Genomic DNA, 21,152 nt, shown 5'->3' on the forward strand with positions numbered 1-21,152 from the left:
AACACCATTGTCGTTGCTACATAAAACTAATATATAAACGTCATAAACCCTCAGGAAAAAACAAACACAACTCAGTTATAATAGCATTATTTATTGCACAAAAATGGGTCACTGTTGACCTATATTCACACTATGCCTCTTTTCAAAAACACTTAAAAACTTACACACTTGTACATAGAAAATATTTAAATAATAATAATAATAAAGTGCAATAGTACTGGCATACCATCCACATTAGCAAACCTTAAACATTTACAAAAATTAAAAAAAAAACCTTTACAGACTGTCTCTTGGCATACGTAAACAACCATCATTACGATGATGTGCGGATTACAAAATAATCACTCAAAAGTTAACACACGGATTTAAATAAAAAATTAAATAGAATGAAGACTTCCTTCATGTGCATGCTGTCTTCAACAATATTTGTAGACAGCTACATTAACAAAACAAAAAGTGCATGCTTGCTCTTTTTAGTAATACAAACTGGTATAAAACTCTTCTACAGTATATTGTATATTGCACAAATCGATTTGCATTACAACATTGTATGCTTATGCTAGGAATGCAAATTAGTGTACTTTCTACAACACACATCACAAAACTATTTACATCAAAGGTGCATACTTACCAAGTATATGCAAAAGAAGCTCTCTTAAAATCTTCTACAATAAAAATTGCACGGATTTATTTTCAGTAAACTGAAAATAAAATGGTGCATTAAAACCCTTCTCAAAAAAAAAAAAAAAAACACCACCACACAAAATATAAATTTCTCTTGTTGTCCTTCCATTGAAACACCAACATGGCCTCGAATTTCAACAGTGATCTTGGATGTTTTACAATATGAGGAACATTTACTGCACCTAGTCATTAAAGTGCCAAGGTTTACGTTCTCGAGCACATGATGCTTCGGACAATAATGTTCAACCTTCACATCTGCTTCCAGAATTTCACCATTAACAGTTTTGATCTCGCTCTCGTCGAAATCTTTTGTTGGCCCACAGTCTTCCAGCTTTTCCATTGTTGTCTGTGCTGTTGTGCTCAGTGACATATTATTCTTGAATAACCGTACAGACAAATTGAACGCATTGTACCATTTTCCAACCTGAAGGTCATTCACACCCCACACAGCTAGCAACATTAGGTGGTCCACATCTGCGACAATCACATTTTGTAAAGACATTCTTTGTCCCCGTACAACAGAGTCCTTACTCTCAAAAGCTCTCACGATCTTCACCTTTACAGACACCTACCAAACACAAGCAAAAAACATTCATTAATAAATGCATATAATACTTATTTAACAAGCAACCTCAATGACATTTCACACTTTAGTGAAATCATAACACTAATTTTAGGCTTATACATAATGAACACCACGTTTATAGATTAGTACCATATGTTTATATGAAAATATAGCATAATACAATAAACCTACAAACCCTGCAATACTCCCATTAACAACAATACACATCAGCACCATTTCATTATAACTATCAAAACAATATTAAACACTTTTTCAACACATTGCATCAAAAAGAAACAATACAAAAAATACATTAATCTTACCCGTTGATACTCTCTTGTATCTTTTATGATTTCTTCAAGAGTTAAAAATGGAGTTGTAGCGCACAAGTTCTCCTCAAACACATAGGACAATTGTCGAGCAACTGAAATTCTTGTCCTGCTGTTTACGGTCACATCATTTGTATTTTTCACCTGACGAGATGGTGAAAACCCAACGGTTGTAAGCTTTACTGGACTCCTGTGGACAACAAAAAAAAAAAAAAAAAAAAAGTCATCAACCACACACTTATCAAATCAACAAATAGTAACACAAGACAAGAATCCCTAATTAGGCTCATACCATTTAAGCCCACTTTCAATTTTTAAAACACATAATCTACAATTTTATGCAGATATTTACCAGTTCTTTGATTGCTTATTAATATGCTATACAAATGTCAGATAACCAAGTTCTCTCTCCATTCATTTACAGTCATCTGTGTACATACGATTTCTAACAAACTTAAAAAGAAAAAAAGAACTTAAGTCTTTTAGAAATTACTAATTTCTGCAAATAGTATCCATTTGTGTGTTAAAAAGCAATTACATGACATCAAATAAATGATATTTACCATCACTTTAATTCAACAAGTGCACTTCATGTTCAGCTCAGAAAAATACACTTTTGCCCTAACATACGTCAACACACAACACAAACTAATCTAAATTTAAAGCTTAATATAGACACAATTAAAATGACCAGGATGTTTATTCAATGGGGGTGGGATAAAAAAAAAACTATGCATTGCTTGAGAGAGCTCACAGTGCACGAGAGCCTACCGCAGAGCTTACACAAGCAGCAGAGAAAGAAATAAACAGATACATCTAGGACAGACTGTTTGACTAATTATAAAGTACAAGAAAACAAAATGCACTTTGGGATAGTCTTCCTCTGCCCTTTCTCTGTTCAGTGAGTGGCTGGGACAAACTGCACATTTAACATCTAGCGTTTCCTTAAACCATCCAGTGACTAAATACAAGAACATGAACATACTTCTGTAAAAATATGCACATAGGGTGGGTTGCACGGACACGCTAGGGGCGCTGCATTTAGGACTGGAGCTATCGACTATTTTAATAATCGAGTATTCTACCGAAAATTTCCTCGATTAATCGAATAAAATGTATTTTTTCTTAATTAAAGAGCAATATTAAATATACAAGAGAAAATAAGACGGGTCTCTTAAATTTTTTTTTTTAAAGAAAAATCAAGCATCGCGTTAGTTCAGGCAAGCCACGGCGTCAAGCTGCATCAGCGATGATCAGCTTTCCACGACGCGCACCAATTCGGTTACGACATCCATATTATCCAGCAATTTAAATTCCGATTCATTGAGCCGCTCTAGCGCAACGCTGCTGCCACAATTTAAACACCCTCCTACAACCCCGACTCCACCCAGCCGGACCCGTTGTACCAGTGTACGTCATAAATCTTCATCATGTATTCGTTTTTTTTCCTTCTGTCTCCCTCTCTCTCTCCCCATTTATTTATTTTTCCAAACATGTAAGCGACCGTATTTAATACTTTGCTCATTGACATTGTTATCGCGCCCATTCTGCAGCCCGCACGCGTCCTCAAATCAAAATACCGCTAATAACTCCTTGCGTTCACATAAACGCGTTGTCTCACACAGACACACACAATAATTGCACAAGAATGTGACGCGAGCTTTACAATTAATTAAACGAGCCTAAGAGGCAGAGGAATTTGCTGCATTAGATCAATAACTTACAGTAATAGTACCCAAATCACTGTGTATAATGACGAGGCTTGGATGCGTAAAGTTAGGTCGTGGAAGTCAATGCCGGTTAACATATAGAAATAACATGTCACGTTTAAATAATTTATTTTAAACCTTTTAATGCCTTACAACAGAAACAGAACATATGTATACAAAAATTACATTATTGATGTTGCATTATTATAAGACAGTTCAGATACTCACCTATCCCTCTCAGCACACTGGAACACGTTGTGTTTTTGTACATCAAACACGACGACTCGCGTGGTTTTTCCTGCCTCCTGTAACAAAGCCGTGAAGTAGCTGCCCGATCTTGACACCAACACATCGGACACATCGTGTATGTACCCATCCACTTCGTATAAAGATCTTTTAGAACTTTCCATCCTGAAAAACAATATGTTTAAACAAACAATGCGTCTTTAACACATGCCTACACTCACTCATTCACGTTTACATAAACTCTACAGATACTACAGATACTACAAACATTCTCTTGTTTCCGAACACGTTCACTGTTTAAACCACACACATTACACGACCGTATCAATATAAAACATTTCAAGAAATATGTTTAAACTTTCAGAAACATGACCAAACATACCTTCACACGCAAACACAACCAGCGTCGACAACGTCTGCAATGGCCTACTCATTCATGTTTACATACAGTAAACTCTACACTAACAAATTCTACTTCAAACATTTTCATGTTTTCTAACACGCTCACTGTTTAAACCACACACATTACACGACCGTATCAATATAAAGAATTTCAAGAAATATGTTTAAACTTTCAGAAACATGACCAAACACAACCAGCGTCGACAACCTCTGCAATGTATTTCTACAAACTACCGCTACTTTCTTAACATTCATTCTAACTTTTCAAAGACGCACTCCTCGTCATTCCATTGGCTGCCACAATGACGCATCTTGACGTCACGTCTTCTTACTTTATTGACCCAGAACTATACAAACGTATAGTGCCACCTACGGAAGGACAGATTTCAATGAAATATAACACGTATTTTTGCTTATAATTTCTATATTGTTTCGTAGGAAATCATGAGGTTTTCATCGCCCACAGTCACCCCTATTTAACTGTGTGCCTTTGATCGGCTTGACCCCGGTATCGCTGCTTGCAGCTATTTAGGGGTCAAGCCCCGAAGGGGCGTAGACACCTATTGTTATTGTCGGTTTTCTTATTATTACGGGTCAAGACGCCACCAACAGTCCAAACATCCAATTATGTTCATGTTCATAACTGCTGACTGGTAAGGCCTAGAGACACAGTTCTTGCATAATTTGCTCATGCCGATTCGAATGCACCATATGCCATCATTTCCGTCATGAATACCTTTCCGCCATTTTGAATATTACGATAAACCTAATTTTTCGAACTCCTCCTAGACCGTTTGTCCGATTTGCATGTCCTTTGGTATCTAGCATCTAGAGACACCCGAGACAAAAAGTTATCAAAAGTTTTTTGATAGACCAATGCCTTCTCGTATAGCGTGGCAACATACATGGTGGCGAGCACGCCAAAACAGACGTGAGGCCGTATCTTCGCAAAACTTATGCGTGTCGACACTAAACCTGGTAAATGTCATTATAGTCATGACCTGAGGGCGCATGCAACGTTTCGTGACAGCGCCACCTAGTGGCCACGAGATTTTAAAAACAGCTATTTTCGCTTATAACTACTGTAGACTTGAGTCTAAAATCATGAAGGGAGTGTTGTTAGACTCCTTGAGGTATGCTGAGTCAAACGATACCAAACGGTTTTCGGACGGCCATTTTGTGTGGTGGTGAGCGCGCCAAAACAGACGTGAGGCTGTATCTTCGCAAAACTTATGTGTGTCGATACGAAACTTGGTATATGTCATTATAGTCATGACCTGAGGGTGCATGCAACGTTTCGTGACAGCGCCACCTAGTGGTCACAAGATTTTAAAAACAGCTATTTTCGCTTATAACTACTGCAAACTTTGGTCTAAAATCATGAAGGTGTTGTTAGACTCGTTGAGGCATGCTGAGTCAAACGATACCAAACTGTCGCAACATACATGGCGGCGAGCACGCCAAAACAGATGTGAGGTTGTATGTTCGCAAAACTTATGCGTGTCGACACGAAACTTGGGATATGTCATTATAGTCATGACCTGAGGGTGCATGCAACGTTTTGTGACAGCGCCACCTAGTGGCAACGAGATTTTAAAAACAATGCCATATCGCTACGAAACTTGGTATGGTACATCAGCGACATGTTCTGAGTGCATATGATCGGCTTGACCCCGGAATGGCTGCTCGCAGCTATATTTAGGGGTCAAGCCCTGAAGGGGCGTAGACACCTATTGTTATTGTCGGTTTTCTTCTTATTATTATTATTATTATTCCTCTTCTTCCATTGAAGTCAATTGCAGCCCATAGAACCGTATGTAGGAAAGTTATGTAATTTGGCACACATGTAGAGGTCAGTCTTAGAATTTACTCTAGCAACCTTGGTGTGTCTAGCTCAAACCCTTTAGCATCACCAACAGTCCAAACATCCATCTATGTTCATGTTCATAACTGCTGACTCGTAAGGCCTAGAGACAGAATTCTTGCATATTTTGGATCCTTTGCTTATGCCGATTCGAATGCACCGTATGACATCATTTCTGTCATGAATACCTTTCCGCCATTTTGAATTTTCCATAATACCTACTTTGTCGAACTCCTCCTAGACCGTTTGTCCGATTTACATGTCCTTTGGTATGTGGCATCTAGAGACACCCGAGACAAAAAGTTATCAAAAGCTTTTTGATAGACCAATGCCTTCTCGTATAGCGTGGCAACATACATGGTGGCGAGCACGCCAAAACAGACGTGAGGCCGTATCTTCGCAAAACTTATGCGTGTCGACACTAAACCTGTTAAATGTCATTATAGTCATGACCTGAGGGTGCATGCAACGTTTCGTGACAGCGCCACCTAGTGGGCACGAGATTTAAAAAATAGCTATTTTCGCTTATAACTACTGCAAACTTTAGTCTAAAATCATGAAGGAGGTGTTGTTAGACTCCTTGAGGTATGCTGAGTCAAACGATACCAAACTGTCGCATCATACGTGGCGGCGAGCACGCCAAAACAGACGTGAGACTGTATGTTCGCAAAACTTATGCGTGTCGACATGAAACTTGGTATATGTCATTATAGTCATGACCTGAGGGTGCATGCAACATTTTGTGACAGCGCCACCTAGTGGCGACGAGATTTTAAAAACAATGCCATATCGCTACGAAACTTGGTATGGTTCATCAGCGACATGTTCTGAGTGCATGTGATCGGCTTTACCCCGGAATGGCTGCTTGCAGCTATATTTATTATTATTCCTCTTCTTCCATTGAAGTCAATGGCAGCCCATAGAACCGTACATAGTAAAGTTATGCAATTTGGCACACATGTAGAGGCCAGTCTTAGAAGTTATTCTAGCAACTTTGGTGTGTTTACTGTAGCTCAAACCCTTTAGCGCCACCAACAGTCCAAAATCCAATTATGTTCATGTTCATAACTGCTGACTCGTAAGGCCTAGAGACACAGTTCTTACATATTTTGGATCCTTTGCTCATGCCGATTCGAATGCACCATATGACATCATTTCTGTCATGAATACCTTTCCGCCATTTTGAATTTTCCTTAATACCTACTTTTTTGAACTCCTCCTAGACCGTTTGTCCGATTTGCATGTCCTTTGGTATGTAGCATCTAGAGAGACCCAAGACAAAAAGTTATCAAAAGCTTTATGATAGACCAATGCCTTCTCGTATACCGTGGCAACATACATGGTGGCGAGCACGCCAGAACGGACGTGAGGCCGTATCTTCGCAAAACTTATGCATGTCGACACGAATTTTGGTAAATGTCATTATAGTCATGACCTGAGGGTGTATGCAACATTTCGTGACAGCGCCACCTAGTGGCCACGAGATTTTAAAAACAGCTATTTTCGCTTGTAACTACTGCAAAGTTGAGTCTAAAATCATGAAGGGAGTGTTGTTAGACTCCTTGAGGCATGCTGAGTCAAATGATACCAAACGGTTTTCGGACGGCCATTTTGTGTGATGTCGAGCACGCCAAAACCGACGTGAGGCTGTATCTTCACAAAATTTATGCGTGTTGACACGAAATTTTGTATATGTCATTATAGTCATGACCTGAGGGTGCATGCAACGTTTCGTGACAGCGCCACCTATTGGACACGAGATTTTAAAATCAGCTATTTTCGCTTATAACTACTGCAAACGTTAGTCTAAAATCATGAAGGAGGTGTTGTTAGACTACTCGAAGCATGCTGAGTCAAACGATACCAAACCATCGCAACATACATGGCGGCGAGCACGCCAAAACAGACGTGAGGCTGTATGTTCGCAAAACTTATGCGCGTCGACACGAAACTTGGTATAATTCATTATAGTCATGACCTGAGGGTGCATGCAACATTTTGTGACAGCGCCACCTAGTGGCAACGAGATTTTAAAAACAATGCCATATCGCTATGAAACTTGGTATGGTTCATTAGCGACATGTTCTGAGTGCATGTGATCAGCTTGACCCCGGAATGGCTGCTTGCAGCTATATTTTGTATTTATATTTGTCTTTATTTAATGTCAAGGTTTTTCTGAAGAAAGATACTATATGCTGTTTAATATGCTCAGATGTCAGGGCACTTCTATGCGCATCTTCATATATATATAGCGAACTATTTTAACGTTAACATTAGTAGCACGCCGTTATGCTAGTACTTTGTAACGAGTGGAGTGGTGCTACCCCTTTAAGAGCAATGTGCCGTTGCTTTATTAGTTATACTAGTTGGATGTGCGCATGCGCAAAAGTGTGTACGCTTCAGTTATAACACATTTTTTTTTTATAAATATCAATATTTTGTTTTTGAGAATCGATACAATATTGCCAAACAAAATATCGCGATACTCACGTGTATCGATATTTTCTTACACCCCTACTTCAGACAGTAACATAAGCTGTTATAAGACCCCTAAGGATGAATCCTTATACCAGTAGCATTGGCATCAGAATAAACCAACACAACTCAGTCCAACAGCTCCCTCTAGTGAGCACAGAGTGACATGCGCAGTGACAGGACTGGGTGTGTTTATTTTCTTACCTTGGGTTTATTGGTTTATCCGATTTGACCAATTAAAGAATAATTTCACAACCACAGTAAAGCAATATTTAGATGGTGTAAGAGTGAGGAAGTCTGGGGTTCAGTCAGTGTTCAGTGGAGTTGAGTCAGAGTTCTGTGCAGGACAATCGAGATCTTCATTCCAGCATTAACACACCTTCTTCATGGAGCTCAGTGTCATGGTGGATCAGTGTTGTCTGAGTTCCAGTGAAGGGAAAGTGTAAAGCTACAGGACACAGAGACTTTCTGTATAACTGTGTGGTAAAGGTTTGGAGAAGAACCTCATATGTGATGGTTAGGGGTGCAGATACTTTGTATATTGTATATACTTTTGTCATATTGTGTGCCGTTACAAGAACAATCATGTAAAACAAATAGACGCTGAAATGTCCGTCTACTCAATCAAGCAAAAAAATTAAAACAGCAGGGTTATCATCTGCTAGTCAGTTTTTTTTAGAAGGAAAAATGACTTTAGAGGATAAAGTTCTGATTGTGAAAGAGCAAAATGACAACGTAAAGATTATTCACAACATTTATACAAATTATGATCAACAGATGAAATGACTCCGATTTAGAGAAGTGACACCTTCTGAAGCTCCGATCAACAATAACGATGATGGAGTCTGACCTTCTGAAGTTAAACAGCACTCAGGTTTCCAGTCAGAGTTTGAAGGTGTTTATTTAAAAAAAGGTGTAAACATGGGATCTATGCAGCTTGAGTGGAGGAGGACCGCCACGCCCACCACTGTGCAGCGAGGGAGCGACACATGAGTGAGAGGGAACAGAAATGCACAACCTTCTGGATAAGACGTCTGGAAATGCAGAAGGCAGGGTTTTCTCAGCTGAACTTGGCTTTGGAGAAGTCCATTTCCGGATGCTGCTCCATGAACCTACCATCAGACGAAAACAATTGTATTGATGAAACTATTTTAATAAAACACTTGGAGATTTACAGCAGAATCCTGAATTAAAGCCGTTCCAAAGTCACGCATCAGCCGGTATGTCGGCGGTTTGTATCGTGGGGGAAAGGAGACTGTTCTTTGGTGAGAATCATCATCATTATCACATGGACAAACCCCACATGTCATAAACAATACAATACAGAGCTGACAGACCAAGTGACACTCATGTTCTAATCTACATCACCAAGTGTACCAAGAGTTTGTACAGGAACATTGTGTTCTCAGCACATCGGGATCACATGATGACGTGGTGGGTTTTAGTACGAAGGAGCGTCTTGATTTGTTTCCCTTTATAACAATAAGTGTTTCATATTTCATAGAAATACTGGTAGATTTAGTGTACGTCTACCTCTCCATACAGTCTCGCATTAACCAGGCCAACTCTAGCTGGAAATGAAGGTCACCTACTTCTTCAGGATGTCCTGCTTCTTCTGTTCCTCAGACGTGGGTAAGCCCATAGTCTTCTGCCTCTGGTCATACATCATCTTTTCCACCATGCTGCGTGTTTCTCCGTCGAGATCAGAAAGCTGTAAAGAGAAGAAGAGCTGAAGGTCTGGAGGTAATAAAAGACATGATCTGAATGATATCTGGCGCAGCATGCTGCCTACCTTGGAGTTCTCTGGGCAGATTTTCTTAGTGTTGATCTCGGGGTCTGTGGTTACCAGCTTGTTCCACCACTCCATTTTATTTATCTACCAGAGACAAGAAATGGATTCAGTCCAGGTTTTTAGACAAAGAGTGAGAGAAGAACTGTACAAAGTGGGTCTGCTTTCACACCTTCTCCAGGTGGACGGTCACTATTTTTCCATCATCGATGATCCAGGAGCTTTCCTCTACCTTCACCTCATTGAACAGCAGGGCGTCAATCACAGGTTTGTGGCCCTTTAAGCCTATCTTCAGATGACGCCTTTGAAAGTCCACCACCACGTCCTTCCCCTTCAGCCGGAACTTCACTTCAAAAGGCACTATGAGCTGGAGAGACATTAACACGTCGCTGACATCTACACGATCTGGTCTCACACCGTGTAGTTACTGAGACGTGAGACTCAGCTCAGCATTTTAGTTTTAATGTGTACACCTTGAACTGCTACAAGAAAAATTATGCCATACATTTGAACCTTGTTTCCAAAAATCTATTCAGTTCATCTGATGCTTACAATCATACTCTTTTGTGAGACTCTGCGCTAACGAGCACAATTCACTCACCACTGTCACCTAGTGGGTAGGAATATATATATATATATATATATATATATATATATATATATATATATATATATATATATATATATATATATATATATAAAAAAGCTAATCTCTGTTGTTCCACTAGGGGGTAAACTGGAGCAGGGACATGAACTTAGCTAGTGCCTATGCTAATGATGTAATTCTGTGTGTGTGTGAAATCTTTAAAAACGTGCAATATTACACGTGTGCAATATGTCTGTTAGCGTAACTACTTGCTCGTGGTTTCTTTTTTCTTCTCTGTATTTATACATTGTGTTGTGTATGAATACTATGTTATGTCTTTATTCTTTTTATACATTTGCATTTCTTTTTCTTTGCCGCTGTAACAGAGAAATTTCCCCATTGTGGGATGAATAAAGGTATATCTTATCTTATTGGTTTAGTAAAATGATTTCTTTATCCAGCACAAACACGTCTGTGTCCCTAATCAGTGTCGGAAATCTCTGGGTTAATACGCAGCACCTTGTATAAAACTCACAACCCTTCTCACATTTATCCTTAGAGTAATGGTGCTGAGACGAAATGACCTGAGATTTTGTTCACAGTATTATAAACAAATAAATTCACAGATTAGGAAAATCCTTACGTCCACTTCAGACAGGGTCTGTGTCCACCTGTAGTCGGGCAGATCTGCTCCGTTCCCAGCGTTAGGCTTCATCTTGTCCTTATCCTTTTCATCCTCCTCACCTTCCGAGTCAGACTAAAAGGCACAGCAGTAATTGTAATGATTTATTTAGTCCTGCGGTCAATAATCCAAGATCAAAATAAAAACAATGTTTGTAGACTTTTACCTGACGGTATTTTACACATTTTACTTACCCCTTTCTCTGCTTTGACTGATGCTACTGCAGCACTGCTGTCAGACACACACACACTCTCTTTTTTCTCCTCCTTGCATTTCTTCTGCAGAGATTAATGGAGATGTTCACTAAGGGCACGGGTTAATCATTATAATGAACAAGAACAGTCACAATCTGTTTCGCCTCCTTACTCTTGTGCCTTCGAATGAACCCGGGGGTCGGGTCTCACACAGAATTTTTGTGTCTCACACAGAATTACATGCAAACAGACAAAGGTATATAAAAGGTAGATGAACACCATGTACACATGGACTTCACCTGATCTATCTCTGTCTGGAGACTCGCAGCCTCTTCGTCTGTGAGCTCTTTGATTCTGGGCTCGTCCTCGTCCTCATCCTCCTTCCTCTTCCTCTCCTCCTCAGCCTTGAGTCGAGCCGCTCTTTCTGCCTTCTCCTTCTTCTCTTTCTGCTGTCTGGACTCTCTCTCTCTCTGGACCTTTTGTGCCATCTGACTGTGATGAGCAAACGCCTCTTTCACCACCTTGTTAGGAGGAAATAAAGGTCACAACAGCACATAGAGCAGAAGACACTTCTCTCTCTGTCGGGTTACACACATCATCTAACCTTCTCAGGAGCTCCAGGTTCACCTCCAGTAAAAAAGTCTGTTTTTCTTCGCAGGAAGCTGAAGAACGTGTTAACCAGCTGTGAAAGAGTAAAAAAACAACGTGATACCTGGACAAGAAAAATAAACTAGTGAGGAAGGTTAGATAAAGGAGAGGAGGATTATGAACCACACTAACAACCAAACACAGCTTCATGTTCATGCTGTTAGCCGTTAGCTGTCATAGATATCTACGGTTAGCCGTTAGCTGTCATAGATATCTACGGTTAGCCGTTAGCTGTCATAGATATCTACGGTTAGCCGTTAGCTGTCATAGATATCTACGGTTAGCCGTTAGCTGTCATAGATATCTACGGTTAGCTGTTAGCTGTCATAGATATCTATGGTTAGCCGTTAGCTGTTAACCGTTAGCTATTAGCTAGCTAGCATGGTCATCCAGATAGGGAGCTATTTTACCTCTTGTACCCCTCCTTCATGCTGTTGCGCCATAACCAGCAGCATTCCGTCATACTTTTCTTCCTCACTGCCCATCTTTACACTGAAAGGTACAGTAGTGAATACAGACGTCTGCTTTCAGCTTGTGTTCACTTCCTATAGCTACCAGACCAGACCCACACCTCAGCTCACACGTCAACCAATAACGTTGGTCCAGAGATGAATGACAGGGCAGAAGACCAATCAGATTGTTAAACGTCACTGCTGCAGTGAGTCTTATTAAATTCCGGAGAGACTTCTGGAAGTGTCTGGTGTGTGTGAGGAACTCATCACTCTTAAATAGTAAAAAATCATAAATCATCCATGAAAATATCACTAAACATGCGACAGTTTTATGTAGCATTTACTAAAGTGTGGCTGAAATCTACTCAGTTCTTAATTTTAAGTCCTAAGTCTATATAAATAGAACCAAATAAAACACATGATGGCCAAAAAAAATTATAGTTGTTTATTTATTTGTTTGTTTGTTTGTTTGTTTATTGAGTAACATTATCCAGTATTAAATATCTTTATGTATGTTCTCCTTTGTGATTATAAGTTCATTTCGTCTTCTACTTTGGTCTTTTGGGGTCCCAAAGTGAACCATCTGTTTCCACCTAACAATCAGAACCAGGATCAGAATCAGGATCAGGTTTATTTCACAAGTGTGTTTACAAACACAAGGAATTTGGTCCCAGCTGTTTGTGACTCTCAAAAGTACAGACATAAATAACACTATACTATACAAGACAATACAGACATAAATAACACTATACTATACAAGGCAATACAGACATAAATAACACTATACTATGAAAGACAATACAGACAATGAGTTACAATATAGACAGAATGAATATTAAATATAAATACAGAATATATAACAGATCAGTTATGTACATGAAGTGTGGGAGTGGAAATAACAATATTGTGTAATATTAAGCTTTTTGTACAATATATAGCAGCAGTAATGTGTGTATTATATGGACGATGTGATGACTGACAGTTCTGATAATGCAGTACTTATAGATATGAAGCAGGGAATATAATTATGGTGAGTTGTTAATCAGGGTGATTGTTTGGGGAAAGAAACTGTTCCTGTGTCTGGCAGTTTTAGAAAGCAGAGATCTATAGCACCTGAGAGAAGGGAGGAGCTGAAAGACCTCTTTGTCCTTCCTCTTGACCTCTTACCTGCAGTTCCATCTCCAACATCCTTCTACCAATATAACCATCTCCCTCCTCTGTACATGTCCAAACCATCTCAATCTAGTCTCTCCCTCTAGTCCACAAAACAGCCAACCTGAGCTGTCCCTCTGATGTGCTCATTCCTAATCCTGTCCATTCTCGTCACTCCTAAAGAGAACCTCAACATCCTCATCTCTAAGTTCATTTATAGGGCTAATTGATGTAAGGTCAATGTGAGATTATCAAGACCCTCTGCTGTCTCAAACACAAACTTCTTCAATATCAAAGTCTGATATTCATCACAGAGACTTCTGTAAATGTGCTGTATCTCAATTGACAAAGAACTCAAAAAAGACTTATTGATACTGAAAAATGTTACATAAAAGTTTGGCTTCTATCAATCTACTGTGAGGTAGATGATGTACAAAGTTTTAGTTTCATTAAAGTACAGTTTTAGAACTTAGATGAAGATCTGATCACAGTTCAGGTCATATTTATGCAGAAAAAAAAGAGAACAGTCAGTTCTCGAGGTTGATGTGTTGGAAGCAAGAAAATGAGCATGCAAGGATCTGAGTCACATTGACATGGCTGAATTGTGATGGCTAGATGAATGGAAATGGGGCCTTGTCTGAGGAATCATGTTTTCTTGTACATCATGTGTACAGACCGGTGTGTGTGCGTTATTTACCTGGTGAAGAAAGGGCACTAGGATATCCTATGGGGAGACGACATGCCTATGTAGGTATGGTGATGTTCTGGACAATGTTCTAGACCTTTGATACATTCATTCATGTGGATTTTGACCTAAACATTGTTGCAAATCTTTATTTTTGCAACCTGACACAATGCAAACATTGTTTGGTAATGGTCTGAGGAGTCTGACTTGGCCACCAAATTCCTCAGATTTCAATCTGATCCAGTATCTGTGGGACAATCATGTCAGATCCATGGAGGCTCTTTATAGGATTTAAAGGAACTGTTGCTAAACTCTTAGTTTAGATTCCACAGCATACCTTCAGAGGCACTGTGAAGTTTATGCCTCGTCAGATTAGAGATGTTTTTGTCTCACAAGTGACCTACGCTATGTTAGTTAGGAGATTTTATCGTTGGCTGATGGTTGTGTAAGTGTAATAGTTTTAATGGACGAATACTTACTTGCTGTTTGAAATTGAACAGCAGCAGATTCAAATCTGTTTAATTCCTAACATCGTGTGTGTTTCATAAATAACCTAGCGTAGATAGATAGCTTACATAAATGTCTTATTGGTCTTATCAGTATTCTATTACCTTATCCGATCAGTCTAGCACACTTGTAAAGCAGCACTGTTTGTATATTAGGTATATATACATACACTGACAGGAATATCACTTAAAGATCTATACACATAAGACATGGCCTTTCAAAATCTTTAAAAATCATTATTAGCTTTTATGATTAGATCACAGAGGTAATCAGTAGCGAAGGAAATGTTGGTGAGGCACCCATGCCTGTAACCTATGTAATAATTCTCTCAGGCCTTGGCATCCTGGTACAAGCAGAGTTAATGGATAGTAATCATGATAAATGTAATTTACCCTGCTTGCTGCGGTCTAGCTGCTGCTGAACTGGATAAGACTAATGGCCTCCATGTGGCAAAGGGGTAGCCTGGTGTTCAGTCCAGGGTCACTGTGTTTTGCTTAGAAATCTCCGCCTCAAATTCCATCACTATAAATAAGACTCATGGGCTTTAGAGCTAGAATACACCTTGAAGTCTGTCTGTTAAATCACTCTATTCGTCAAACATGCATTCATCTGAGCAGCCTAAACAGGAATTTTACTCAAGGAAACTCAAGAAGGAACATTGCCACACCATCCTGTTCAACACCCTCAATCGTACAGACAGCTGTGCTCTGGGGGCAGATGACTGGAGCTCTGGGACCCACAGCTGTCTCTGTGAGCAGCAATGATTTGTGTGCTTGAGAAACCCAGAGAGAACCTGCCAGGCAGCCAATGAAGTGTTACTAAAAAACATTTTTTCATAGGAACCACCTGTCAGGTTTGGATCAGTTTTTACTTCATAGGAGTCACTGGGTCCCGCTCATCATCCTGGGTCTCGCACAAGAGCACGTAACATTCGAGGTGGCCAATTTCCCCACAAGGAGCTTCCTTTGCAAGATCTTGCTGCAGGACCAAAATGATGACAACAAACATTGTCTAAGAAACCTGGCAGCAGTGCAGAATCTCAGATCATGCTTGGACAAACTCTGGAGGCTTGATCTCACTCCTAAAGAATATGTGCATCTCAAGGATACAATATTATTTAACCCAGGTAAAATTGTAAACAATTCTTTTCTGTACCAGGGCGCATGGTGGCTTAGTGGTTAGCATGTTTTGCTCACACCTCCAGGGTTGGGGGTTCGATTCCCGCCTCCGCCTTGTGTGTGTGGAGTTTTGAAGTAATTATACTGATATACTTGCCCCTTAGCGACACATGTTTTCGGATTGCGTAGGAAACCTTACGCGCCCCCACTAAGGAGTGTATCTTAATTTGCACGAGGTCGTGTTGGAAAAACAAGATCAACTATTAAAAGTTGGTCTTACCTTGAACGCAGGTGTCCTTCGAAGTCCCCTCGGTCTTCTAACAAAGGATCCTCTCCAAGGTCTTCTACTTAAACTATTGTTTGAATCTTTAAATGAAGGAGGCAGACTTATACCTTTTTGTCTTTTCAGGATCCTCACAATGGGAGGCCTTGTTTTTATTAAAAGTAGTGTAATACAAATAGGTGTGTAATATATGTAAAATAAAAAGAAAAAGATTACAAATAAAATCTTCCTTCAAATAATCAAACAGTACTAGAATAAGTAAAAGGTATTAAGATGCAAAGATTATAACAAACCAAGAAACACTCTCCAAGTGTAAACTTGCGTTTGTTCTATGATGCACCTAAAGTATACATGCACTAAGGCTGCTTACATTAGAATGCACACTCAATGTGATTCAAGGCAGGCTTTTATACTTTTTTACTGTGGCCAGATTTGGCTGTCAGGTTTAGTTGGCTTTGTGCCTTTTAGATGGCTACCATCTTATTTCATAAACACTTCTCGGTTTCCCAAACATATCTCACCAGCCGACTCTGTGTGCGCTGCTTATTTCTTTTCTTTTCTAACCTCACGGTTAACACTTCTATATATGGTCATACTTCCTGCAACTTCTCAGGCTGTGATTATATAGAACTGAAGCTTTCTTTCGCCATGGAATTTGACAGCAAGCTATAAAACATTGCGCATGCAGATTTCTCCCCGCGAATACACAGAAGGCTTTACTTTTAACAGCAGGCCTTGAAACACTTGTGTGCAGATACTCTCAGTAATACACAGTAGGCTTTATAAGTGTTTACTACTAGAAAGTTTACAGTAAAATACACAAGATTAATCTAATCAACTCTATTACTTGAGGATACATGATTATAAGTAAAAGAAAAGCATTTCAGAATTTTTCTTGAACATTCTGAAAATAAAACATAATAACACATAATGCATTATAGTCTTCTTTTTTCTTTTGGAATCTTCTCCAGCTGTCTAGGTACAGCGTCTGATCCCTCGATGTCTTCTTTTAAACACTCATATTCAGATCTTTTAACTCTTCAACCAATTCTTCAACCTTTTGGATTTTTACATCAATCTTTCTTTGTTTCTTCCCGTTACGTTTAGCTTTTCTTTCCCTATTTCTCCTTCTCTTTGTATTATCTATGTCTTTTTGTCTATTGACGGATAAGTTAATAATTGGTCGTGGTGTACCTTGATATTTATTATTATTTATTTGCTGAGGACCAGTATTAAGAAAAACAGTATCAGGTATGTAGAGTCCTGTAACTCCATCTAGTACATGCCAGTGTCTGATAACATCTCATGCATGCCGCTGGCTCACAACAGTTTGCATGTTCTCCCAGTGCCTTGGGGGTTTCCTCCGGGTACTCTGGTTTCCTCCCCCAGTCCAAAAACATGTATGGTAGGTCTCTGAAAAAATTGTCCGTAGTGTGTGAGTGTGTGAGTGAATGAGAGCGTGTGTGCCCTGCGATGGGTTGGCACTTCGTCCAGGGTGTATCCTGCCTTGATGCTCGATGACGCCTGAGATAGGCACAGGCTCCCCGTGACTCGAGAAGTTTGTATAAGCGGTAGAAAATGAATGAATGAATCTATTCTGTAAACCTGGATTTCCTTTAAAATTTCATAGCATACTTCCAAATATGGCATTAAAATTATACATATTGTAGATGGAGGTATTTGGACTTTATAGTTATTAAATATTCATGTTTTAAATATGAATATTTCACACATGAATCGAGAAATAAATAAACTGTATCCACCTTTTCATCTTCTTTTCAGATGTTCCTGGGCTGATGAACTGCAAGCTCATTGAGAAGCTTCATAGGGAATCTCAGCAACTTCTCCATCAAGTCATTTACACACTTCATCCACAGGACCACAGTCGACTGCCCAGTGTCCTGCTAACAGCTTCGTCACTACACACCGTAGCTCAAAACTTTGTCTGAACTGTTTTTCTCACGTGTGATTGGTCAGATAAACATTTTTTTCAGTACACCTCAGTCTTTACTCCACTAGTCTTAGTTATTAGTAAAGAGCAAGCCAGAGGTGACATGGTGAGGAAAACCCACCTGAGATGAAACCTTGAGAAGAACCAGATTCAAAATGCAAAATGCTACATGCATACCTTATCAATCAATCAATCAATCAATCAATCAATCAATCAATCAATCAATCAATCTCTCTCTCTCTCTTTCTCTCTCACATCCATCCTGATGCCCTACCCCTGGTTGGAGTCTCATCTCTTAGTGGTCATTCTACTGGTGATAGATTTGCACAGACAGCCCTTGACCCATGGGTTGGCATCTTTGTGCTCAGGTCTTCATCAGTGAATATTTGAAGTTAAGTTAAGAATTAGTGTTAAGTCTGTAATGGACTCAGTAATGAACACTGACCTGTTAGTTCATCAGGAGCTCTTGGTTACACAATTCCACTGGACTATACACTGTTGTAGAAATGACTATTAACATTGACATTATTTCCTGTCCAGTGTCAATCAAATGAGGATGAGAAAACCACTCATAACCACTCATAACCACTGAGCTACCGGCAGACTGGATGATATAGAGTGAGCGTGATTAACACAAAAAACTCACGTGTGACGTCTCATGAGGACGTTGGTGCGAGTGTGTTGCTTTTGAATCGTGTTGTATGAAATCTAATTGTGTTAATGTTTTAATGTCATTCGGTTCAAACACCTCGAACACCTATTAATTTGAGTTCAGTCGATTCAACAAGCTTTTTTTTTCCAGGTATCAGATTTTCTTGTCATGCTGCATGTTTTGTGAGAAAAAGCTGTAAAGTGAAGTGGAAATTACTGGAGATGTTTAAATTGTGACTAAATAATGAATGACCTAAAGCACTTATGTATTTAGGTCCTTAATACTTACGTACTATGCATTCATTTTCTCCTGACTTAAACTCGTCAGACCAGTTGAGCGTGTGTGTATGTGTGTGTGTATATGTGTGTGTTTGTGTGTATGTATGTGTTTGTGTGTGTGTGACTCTGCAGGCGACCATGTTACGTATCTGAGTGTTAGTTTATCCCTTGCTGCGTGTGGTTTAGTCTCCTTGTATAATCCTGTACAGTCACTGAGACACACTGGGTTCCAGTATCCCATCCTTATTCTAAAGAGGATCAATGCCTTCAGCAAGAGCAAGCTGATATGACGCTTCCCTTCTAGGAACATCCCGGATGTTCACTCGGTGAAAGGCCTGCTGAACAACATCAAACACACTCCATAAACATGGGTGGATGAAACTGCTATTCACTGACAGAGAGGGTGAAAGCTGACTATTGATTTCTGTGTGGAAAACTTTGTCAATATTATTATTGACTTTATGAACACACTGAGTCAAAATCCACAGAAACAGGACACAGTGACTCTCTCTCTCTCTCTCACACACACACACACACACACACACACACACACACACACACACACACACACACACAGTTACACTGGGGAGCTTCTGTACTGACAAATTCCTCGTATGTTAAAACATACCTGGCAATAAAGATCTTTCTGATTCTGACACACACACACACACACACACACACACACACACACACACACACACACACACACACACACACACACACACACGATAAGGTATAGTTTATTTTAACTTTAGATTAGGGGAAATGGCTCTAAATGGTACATCAAGAAGAGGTGTTCTTGGATAAACATTTCCATACATATGTATTGTACTAACTGACTCTCACTCACTCACTCACTCACTCACTCACACACTCACACACTCACACACTCACACACTCACACACTCACACACTCACACACTCACACACTCTCACACACTCACACACTCACACACTCACACACTCACTCACACACTCACACACTCACACACACTCACACACACTCACACACACACTCACACACACACTCACACACACACTCACACACACACTCACACACAACATAAACATTTCCATACATGGCAAGGGTATAGCCCCTCATTCACCCTCGCCAGGCTGCTGGAGGCTTCATGGGAGTTTGCCCAAACAATCCACATGTGCTTTGTGGATCTGGAGGAGGCATTCAACTGTGTCCCTCGTGGTGACCTGTGGGGGGTGCTCTGGGAGTATGAGATCCAGGGCCCTCTGCTAAGGGCTGTATGACCGGAGCAGGAGTTTGGGTCGCATTGCCGATATACCAGTCTGTTACCAGTCGATCCAAGTTCCTACCCTCACCTATGGTCATGAGCTTTGGGTCATGACCGAAAGGACAAGATGCTGGATACAGGCGGCCGAAATGAGTTTCCTCCGCAGGGTGGCTGGGCGCTCCCTTAGAGATAGGGTGAGGAGCTCGGTTACTCGGGAGGAGCTCAGAGTAGAGCAGCTGCTCCTCCACATCGAGGGAAGTCAGCTGAGTGAGATGGCTCGGGCATCTGTTCCGAATGCCTCCTTGACGCCTCCCTGGGGAGGTGTTCCGGGCATGTCGAACCGGGAGGAGGCCCCGGGGAAGACCTAGGACACGCTGGAGGGACTATGTCTCTCGGCTGGCCTGGGAACGCCTCGGTATTCCCCCAGAAGAGCTGGAGGAAGTGTCTGGGGAGAGGGAAGTCTGGGCGTCCCTGCTTAGACTGCTGCCCCCGTTACCCGGCCCCGGATAAGCGGTAGAAAATGGATGGATGGATGGATTTCCATACATATATATTGTACTCACTCACTTACTCACACCCTCACTCACTCACACTCTCACTCACACACCCTCACTCACTCATACACATTTACACATATTCACACACACTCACTCG

At 40.2% G+C, this 21,152-nt stretch overlaps 3 protein-coding genes across 5 annotated transcripts; 1 reads left to right on the forward strand and 2 right to left on the reverse strand.

Moving 5' to 3' along the window:
- Window positions 1-71: 71 nt before the first annotated feature.
- LOC113649567 lies at window positions 72-7,595 on the reverse strand. 2 transcript variants are annotated; one of them, XM_047816032.1, is made up of 4 exons: window positions 7,004-7,595; window positions 3,516-3,698; window positions 1,573-1,768; window positions 72-1,252 (listed from the first exon to the last, which is right to left on the reverse strand). In XM_047816032.1, exons 1-4 carry the CDS (start codon window positions 7,138-7,140, stop codon window positions 656-658), a joined length of 1,113 nt encoding a protein of 370 aa, XP_047671988.1. In that variant the 5' UTR covers window positions 7,141-7,595; the 3' UTR covers window positions 72-655. The 2 variants fall into 2 exon arrangements, with proteins under 2 accessions (XP_047671988.1, XP_027013206.1); XM_027157405.2 differs by lacking the exon at window positions 7,004-7,595 and adding an exon at window positions 3,916-4,551.
- A 1,561-nt stretch (window positions 7,596-9,156) lies between these two features.
- Window positions 9,157-12,769, reverse strand: nudc (nudC nuclear distribution protein). 2 transcript variants are annotated; one of them, XM_047816035.1, is made up of 9 exons: window positions 12,584-12,769; window positions 12,130-12,237; window positions 11,825-12,046; window positions 11,526-11,609; window positions 11,293-11,406; window positions 10,236-10,430; window positions 10,067-10,150; window positions 9,867-9,985; window positions 9,157-9,386 (listed from the first exon to the last, which is right to left on the reverse strand). In XM_047816035.1, the coding sequence occupies exons 1-9, from the start codon at window positions 12,656-12,658 to the stop codon at window positions 9,335-9,337; spliced, it is 1,053 nt and encodes a 350-aa protein (XP_047671991.1). In that variant the 5' UTR covers window positions 12,659-12,769; the 3' UTR covers window positions 9,157-9,334. The 2 variants fall into 2 exon arrangements, with proteins under 2 accessions (XP_047671991.1, XP_027013320.1); XM_027157519.2 differs by having other exon boundaries at window positions 12,130-12,207; window positions 12,584-12,768.
- A 2,799-nt stretch (window positions 12,770-15,568) lies between these two features.
- Window positions 15,569-19,502, forward strand: nr0b2b (nuclear receptor subfamily 0, group B, member 2b). The gene is given in 4 exon segments (XM_047816042.1): window positions 15,569-15,798; window positions 15,800-16,095; window positions 18,153-18,315; window positions 18,317-19,502. Coding segments are annotated over 4 exon segments (762 nt in total). The 3' UTR covers window positions 18,390-19,502.
- The last annotated feature ends 1,650 nt before the right edge of the window (window positions 19,503-21,152 follow it).

Source organism: Tachysurus fulvidraco, chromosome 7 (assembly GCF_022655615.1).
Source record: "Tachysurus fulvidraco isolate hzauxx_2018 chromosome 7, HZAU_PFXX_2.0, whole genome shotgun sequence".
In the NCBI taxonomy this organism is placed as follows: domain Eukaryota; kingdom Metazoa; phylum Chordata; class Actinopteri; order Siluriformes; family Bagridae; genus Tachysurus; species Tachysurus fulvidraco.